General features: G+C 37.7%; 1 protein-coding gene across 1 annotated transcript; it reads left to right on the forward strand.

Moving 5' to 3' along the window:
* The first annotated feature begins 927 nt into the window (after positions 1 to 927).
* On the forward strand, positions 928 to 1,551 carry cdkn1ca (cyclin dependent kinase inhibitor 1Ca). The gene is made up of 2 exons (XM_008405718.1): positions 928 to 1,345; positions 1,451 to 1,551. Exons 1-2 carry the CDS (start codon positions 928 to 930, stop codon positions 1,549 to 1,551), a joined length of 519 nt encoding a protein of 172 aa, XP_008403940.1.
* Positions 1,552 to 7,957: the final 6,406 nt, after the last annotated feature.

Raw genomic sequence — 7,957 nt, forward strand, 5'->3', positions numbered from 1 at the left:
ATCTTAATAGTGTAAGATTTTTTTTTCCCTTTTCAATTAATGCAGTTACATACAAGATCAGTTATTTACTAAAGTTGATCTATAGCTTAGGAATTGTGCTGTGCCTTTTTGAGGAGCTATTTCTTTCTTCGCTGTTTTTTTTTAGGAGACGGGTTCTCTTCTGTGAAAGGAAGTTGAATTAACGTCTGGACAGCTACGCTATTCCCTCTCAGTGTTCTGCTCTTTCTCCTCCCACAACCTGCTATTTTACGGTAACATGTATTTACCCAACATTGTAGTGTTACAATAGTAGCAAATTTTCAAACCCTACATGACATAGATGGAGCTTAAGTATTTTTTAAAATTTAACTATTATTTCCGGTGATTTATATCAGGTTAAATCAACCAAATATCCATCCAACAGTTACAATACTGAAATGTTTTCATTTTGTTGAACAACCAGTCTGACAACAACCAAAGTTTGCATTTTATAATGGTTTTTAACAATGCATCTGTTAATTAGCATTTTTCATTGTTTATTTAGTAACACAGAAGATCTAGATAGTATCAGAAGTGACTCTCAATGACCTGATTCAAAGTGTATCCAGCCTATGTAACGGTGCATTCAGCAGGAAAAACATCACTATTGTTATGATAATTCTAAATTGACCTCTGCTTGTCAAGGCAGACTTTGATAGAACTGGAGGAGTTTGGGGTCTCAATGGTTTTCAACAGACAATGATCCAATTTCGCCCCCTCTGTTGCTTCTCCCTGGTATAGACAGCTGCAGCCAATCAGAAGTCTCTATTCATTGTGTACAAACAAAACATTGTGAGCCCTGCAGCCTTTAAATCGTCCTGCAGGACCCCAAGGACATGTGTAGACCATCAGCAGCATCTCCTGTCAGACGCGTTTTTCCATCCAAACTTCTTCAAAATTACTTGCACAATGAATATCAGATGCAGAGAGTCTGTTTGCAGGAACCTCTTCGGTCCAGTGGACCACGACCAGCTGCGTCAGGACTTACAGCTGAAACTGAAGGAGATCATGTGGCAGGACAGCCAGCGCTGGAACTTCAACTTCCAATCTGAGACACYGCAGCTTGGCAGATTTCAGTGGGAGGAAATACCCGCAGGTCGTGCTCCGTCTTTCTATCAGGAGTCCCCAGAGCCAGTGGTTGAAGTTAATTCTCCAAGAACAGAAGATGATGGTAGTGAGAGCAATAATAATGAACACCTTGGGACAAACCAAGAGAACTATTTAAGTGTGTCCAACACACTCAAGCATCCTGCTGAAAGAACGCCTACAAGAAGGAAGCGGTCACTCTCCAAACCTGTAGCAAAGTCCAATGATGCAAGAATTACAGGTGAAAGTACATATTCATAATGGTGAATATTTCTATAATATTTCCTATTATAGCTACATAATAGGAGCTATAAATCAATAAAATGTTCTTTCTTCTGTTTGGCAGATTACTTTGCAAAGAGAAGACGGTCAGKAGAAGCTCAGAGCATCGTCAGTCTTTTTCACACCAATTTCAACAAGAAAACTCAGTGCCAGACAATAAGATGAACATGCTTTGGAAAACGTTTACATGACTACTTTTGATGGCCAGAACTAAGAATTAAGAGGGAAACCATTATTTTATTTTATTTTTTAGTCGTGTTTATCTGTATTTATTGTATTTATGGGTATGTTAATTTAAATAAAGTTGTTTTTGTCAGTATTGTTGTTGAATTTCTTGAATCAGCTCAGCTGCTTTTGTGAAATTGATAAATTAACGGCTTGTAAATTTGTACAGTCATTGCAGATCTAATAAACAGTGTAATTGAAGAAAGCGCAGACGCTTCAGATTCTGTGATTGCATTTCCATCTAGTTTGGCGTACTGAAACATTCCCTGTAGTCTTCAGAGAAAACAATGTTCCACTTCACTAATTTACAAATAAATTCTCCATCAACTCATAAATAACTGAGTGTCGATGCAGAGTGTATCTTCAAGTTTTATTACTAATTAACAAGTTTTAATCATGACTTTTTGTACACCTATTTTTAAAAAAGATATATAAATGACATGAAGATTATGCTGTTCACTTTTATTTTTGAAATTCAAAATGGTTTTGAGTTTTTACACAAAATTAGAATACAAAGTGTGATATGTGACAGTGAATTTAACAAATGCTAATCAATATGAATCAAGTAAAATAAACTAAAGCATTACTAAACTAAGATTTGTATTGCMTCTTGAAATGATAAACAGTTTTTTTTCAATTCCCCTTTAAAGCCAAGAACCTCTGTGAGTTGTTTTGTTATTTTTTTTAATATCAACTTGATAATTAATAGTCCAGCGACCTGTATCTATAGGATAATGTTTAGCTTGCTGAAATGCAAGTATGATAGTTTTCCCCCTTGCTCAGTTTTTCAGTTTAATAATTTTTCAGGCTGTCTGCAGACTTATAAGGCAGTATTTCTGTGTTAGCCACAGATGAATGGGTTCATAAGTGTCTCTCTGAAGTGATGGAAAATGGAAAGGAAGCCGAATGTTTAGAAACCAAAGGAAGAAATTTACTATACAGTAATTGCATTTTCTGGGTATTATTATGCTAAATTTCATAATCACAGTTATAAGGAATGTGCTGCCAGGCTTAAAATTATATCCATTAACATTAACTATGAGTTCCAAATTAGTCCATTAGAGAGCCTAAATCCCTCATAAGTGTATTTGTGTATTTGCTCTTGTTATGTTTGGGTTATAGTTGTGAAAGAAGTCTGAAGAGGCCATCTGGCCAGAGAGCAGCACAATGGCCACAAAGGAGAGTGTGCCATCTAATTCACCTGCAAATTAGTTCTCACGTCCTTCCACCCCCTCTCGGGACCTTCTTTTTCTCTTTTCTTTTTAGTTTTTGTCTCTTTTCAAGCTCAAAGAAATGACATGTGCCCAAAGCAGACCCAGCTCAGCCTRATATTTTCTACTTTTGTGAGAAGACTGTGGTCATATTAACATAGAAGCTCAGAGTATGAAACACATTTTAATCCAAAMAATGAAAGGTCCAATGTGTTTTTATGAATACGGACAGAAGAAACTTTCTTCTTACCATTTCAAAAATCWGTCAAAATTCCCTTAGGTAATGAATTTCCCCACAAAGTACCATAATTAATTGCTTAAAGATGCATACAACAAGCCTCGTGCATCATCAGTGAAAAAAAATTGATGTAGAAACAATGGCAATTGTTTTTATTAACATAAATTAAATGCATCATCTTCATATACCCCCAAAACCTGAAAACCTGGTCATTTTGCCCCATTATTATTTTAGTGGCTTTGGTTACTTTAAACAGAATTTTGTACCAGCAATGCATCAAGTGGCACCTATCTTGATGTTTTTCCCTTTGACAACCAGCACTTAAATGCAATGTCATGTACATATCACGTACAGAAACTGTGCAGCAAGGAAATATGGTTGTGCAGCTCAGGTAAATACTATCTACCAGAAGGAGGTCACTCATAGTTATTTTGGTGTCATATTCACTTATATGTCAGAGGAGTCAACTGAACCAAAGTGAGGGTAAGAACTACATTCAGTGGAAAAAGAGAAACTATATAATCTTCAGAAAGCGACCTACAACTAAATCATAAGTGTCCATTTTTTTATTATGTTTTCCTAAAACTTCTCAGGAGAAATTTTACCATGTTGTACCATTTTCGTACCCAAAGGTACAAAAATAGGATTATGTATGCAAAGTGGGAGTAAGTTAATATTAAAATTGTAACACATGGGTATTAAATGGGGGGAGCACCCAGCAAAGGTGCAAACTAATTTGTAACCTTATCAGAAATATTAATATTATTGATAAAATGTTTATGTTTTAGAAACATGTAMATTTTTGGTCTTGTTCATTTGTTTGTCTATGTCTGCCCTATCTACTTAAACCCTMAGTCACAGCAGATGACTGTTCACAATGAGCCAGGCTCCAGTAGAGGTTTGTTCCTGTTAAAAAKGAGTCTTTTCTCACACCATCATCACATGTATGCTTAATATGAAGGATTGTGACAAAGTTAACAACCCCATGAAATCAACCAGCCACTGTTGCCACATGCTTGTTCAGGAAATGGAACTGTTGCAAAGCCAATGACTCGACGTAATTGAGTGTATTTCCTGAAACAAAATGTTTTCTTTTACCAATTGTCATGTCAGATTCAACTTCAATGCACAGTATTAAAAAGGGAAGCAGCTGCCGTTATCATTGACTTTAACTTTGAATTGTTTTATGTCRTAGATGAAAACAAAGTAGATTTTCTGTCCATTGTAAAACAAGGTAGGTTTTAGTGTAAATATTCTTCGTATGTTATTTGTCTGGTAATCTCCATCCAAACTGGTCCTGTACATTTGTTTGACTATTTATTACCTAAACAGCACCAATTAAAGGGGTAGAACAGAACGTTTAACCAAGCTGGAATCAAGGTAATAAAATTCTCCTCTCACCAGTTCCTAGTCAGTACAAAGGCCAAAATCCCATAGCACACTTCAGGAGGGTGCTGCCTATTGTTGTGGTCACCAGAGGCAGATGGTCACTTAGGCTCTTTCACCACATGGTCAGCTGTGTGAAGGAATGCCTCGGCACCCCATGGATGGCCAGCGGGAGAAAGGTCACCATCTGCTGCCTAAAGGTTACTTATRTAAAAAACAGACTATTAACCGTTTGTATAAGAATCCACCCCCTTGTTGCTTTGAAAGAAATATTGCTGCAAATGCAAGCTTGCATAGTTCCTGAACAGCAGCTTGATTTATTCTTCAAATTGTCTTTCTTTTGAATAAGATAAAATAAAAAGTAACAAAAAAGATGAAAAGCCAAAGAAACATGTGATTACTTTCAATTCACCATACACTTTTTTAAATCTTCAATCATTTATTGTTGTAGAGTATTCCTGACAGTTACAATATACGGGAAATGTCAAGTGACATATAAATCACTTCTCTAGTACAAAGGCTAAATAAATGTTTTAAATAGAATCAGAAAAAATKAATTATGGTGTCTAAAAGGGCGAMTGGCAGCAGTCATTATACTAGGCTTATTCAACTAAAAACTACAATAGTTACAATTGGTGGAGAGCCACAAATTACACCAACGCATTGACCTCAAGATGTGCTGTCAGCACTAAAATCTAAAAGTGACAGGGTTGCCTGAAAAAGCAAAAGGTAGTAAATCTGTAGATTTTTTTTTCAAATTTTTCTTTCCCACAGAGTTTGATAGAGAACACAGACTGGGACAAACACCGTATGGCGGACKATGCACCCGTGTTAGATAGCCAGGATTCACAGCTTTTGGATTACAGAGAAAATACYGAGGCAGGCACAAGACAACACATAACATGAGAAGGACCTTCACGTTGACCTACTGAAAATTTCCAGTGGAGATGAAGCGGCACCAACCATTTGAAGAAAAACTTGTATGAGCCCAGGATGTGCACTGGATTTCTTTATGCTGCGAGTCTACTGACACTAAAAAGATGCTCAGCACCCAGGAGATATTCAGTTTCTGCCCAACTACCGGGCCAATGAATACGGGTGATTGTTGTGCACCGGTACATTTGATATGCATCAGCTACCATTGCCTCACCTTCTGACCTAATGCAACCAGCATATCTGCCTACGATTAAACCTTTGGACTACAGCTCCATGGCTAACAATAAAGGTCACACTTCCTGTGCCCTGTATGCAGATTGCACATTTACATTGACCACACAGAATCTGAGGTTGTGTGATCAACTGTTTGTGTTGTTAACCCAGCAATGGKGAAGACTCTGTCCAGACAGGCTTTCCCATTGGATTGTGGAATCCATTTCTCTTGCTTACACCAGAAGGGATCTACTGATGCCCCAGGGTTTGAGGGCTCACTCCATCAGGGGCATAACAACTTCCTGGGCTCTACTTGGGGAGTGCTGACGAGTGATATTTGCACTGTGGCCAGCTGGTCTTCGCTGTACACATTTATACAGTTTTATTGTTTGAATRTKAACTCACTCCGTGTTTTCCGCTGCGTGTGAAGTGCTGCACTAGCTTGCTATGCCCTGCCCAGGTTTGATGGCTACTCTGCAGGGCATTAATAAATGTCCGATACTTGAGTTGTACTTGAGTGATTCAACTAAAAGGGAAAGTAATGCTAGTAGCACACAACTACKGTTCCCTAAAGGAGACGAACAAGATACAACACATGGCTGCCCTGCTCCTCAGTGTGATTTGGTAAAGAGTGGCTATCAAGTCGAGTAATGGTGGTGACTACAGACAGGGATATAGTGCAGGTGGGGCCTGTCAATCGTTGTCATCACACCATTTGCCAAGGAGATGTGATTAGAGGTGGCTTCAGTCATGACATCCCATCCTCACATGTTGTACCTTGTTCCTCTTCTACAGTAAACAGAAATTATGTGCATAACATTACGCTTTCACATGCCTTAGATCTCTGGCTGATGATGTGCTGTTCCTTCAAGARACTCATACTATAAGAGCATCTGAGCAGAAGTCTCACAGAACAGATAAAATACATCAATTCACTTTTTCCAGCAAGACTTACTRTGTTGCAGTTATTTGGAAAAGCATAAATCATCTCAACAATATGTGAACCAAAGGGTCAATCCATCATTGCATCTGTGGGSTATCTTTACTTCACTCATGTAACAAAGTTGAATATCTGCAGGCCCAAAACTGATGATCCAGCATTTTTCAGAAAACCCTTTGAAAGTCATCTGACCTTTCAAACATAAATTTAATAGTAAGTGGGGACCATAAAGTATTTTGCCTCAATCCTGACAGCTCAGCAAGCAAAAATATGGAGCCACTCTAATGGTTCTAAATGATCTTATCACCTTTACTAATTTAGGTGACATTTGGCAACTCCAGAACCTGATTTACGGAAAATACTCTTTTTAAGCACAAATCATTTTCTTGTATTGATTTGTTTTCATTGGATGCCAAGCTTATAGCAAACATTACCAAAAAAACAAATACCATAACGTTTTGATCTCAGATCACGCCCCAGTCTCCATTACACTCGGACAGTCCTCTGCATGGTATTTCTGTGCATCTGTTAGCAGAGCGAAACCTTTCTAAACATATCTGCTAAAAAAATTACAGAATATCTTGAAATTAGAGACACTTGTGGGAAGTGCTCAAAGTTGTTATAAGAGGCCAAATTATTGCATATGAGTCAGCTTTGGAAAAATCAAATAGGATTAGTTTAGGCAACTCTCAAACATTGCAAAATATTCTTAAACTTAAATATAAGTATAATATGATTTTATTACAAAAGCTCTGTGACCAAGTCTGGSAATTTAGGAGGCAGAATTTCAAACAAACCTCATACACTTTTAGCTTRGCAGCTTAGGGGGTAACAAGCCAGCAGAGCTATGAACAAAAGAGCTTCACAGATCTGATGACATGGATGACGTGGGTTACTGAGCTAAAAAATGTAAACGTACTGAGGCTGGRCGAAGCCTCTCGTGAAGCCCTTTATGCGGAAATATGTCTGGCAGAAATACTGAACTCTTTCAGGTCAATGCAAAGTAGAAAAACCCCGAACAAGATCGAATTGGCAGTGAATTTTAATACAAATTTGCAAATCAAATAACTAATTCTGAAGCCAGACAGGGATGAAACAGAGCCTTCATCATACCATCCAATTTCCATGTTCAACATAGATTTTAAGATAATCACTAAAATACTAGCAAAACAGCTAAAAATGTAAATAGAACTCACACTGATCAGGTGGAGCTAATCATAGCATTTCTTTATATGCAGACAACGTTGCCCTGTTTGGATCAGAACCTGAACACTCAAATTACTTAATTCCTTTGGAAAAGGAATTCCTTTGGAAAAGGAATTAAGCAAGTGAGGGAAGTGAGTCAACTGTCAGAGCTCCAAAGGGGTGCAATGAAAAGATCAGTACCCAAGAAGTACAGCCAGATACAAAAGCCTGTATCGA

This window comes from Poecilia reticulata, linkage group LG3 (genome assembly GCF_000633615.1).
Source record: "Poecilia reticulata strain Guanapo linkage group LG3, Guppy_female_1.0+MT, whole genome shotgun sequence".
Classification (NCBI taxonomy): Eukaryota; Metazoa; Chordata; class Actinopteri; order Cyprinodontiformes; family Poeciliidae; genus Poecilia; species Poecilia reticulata.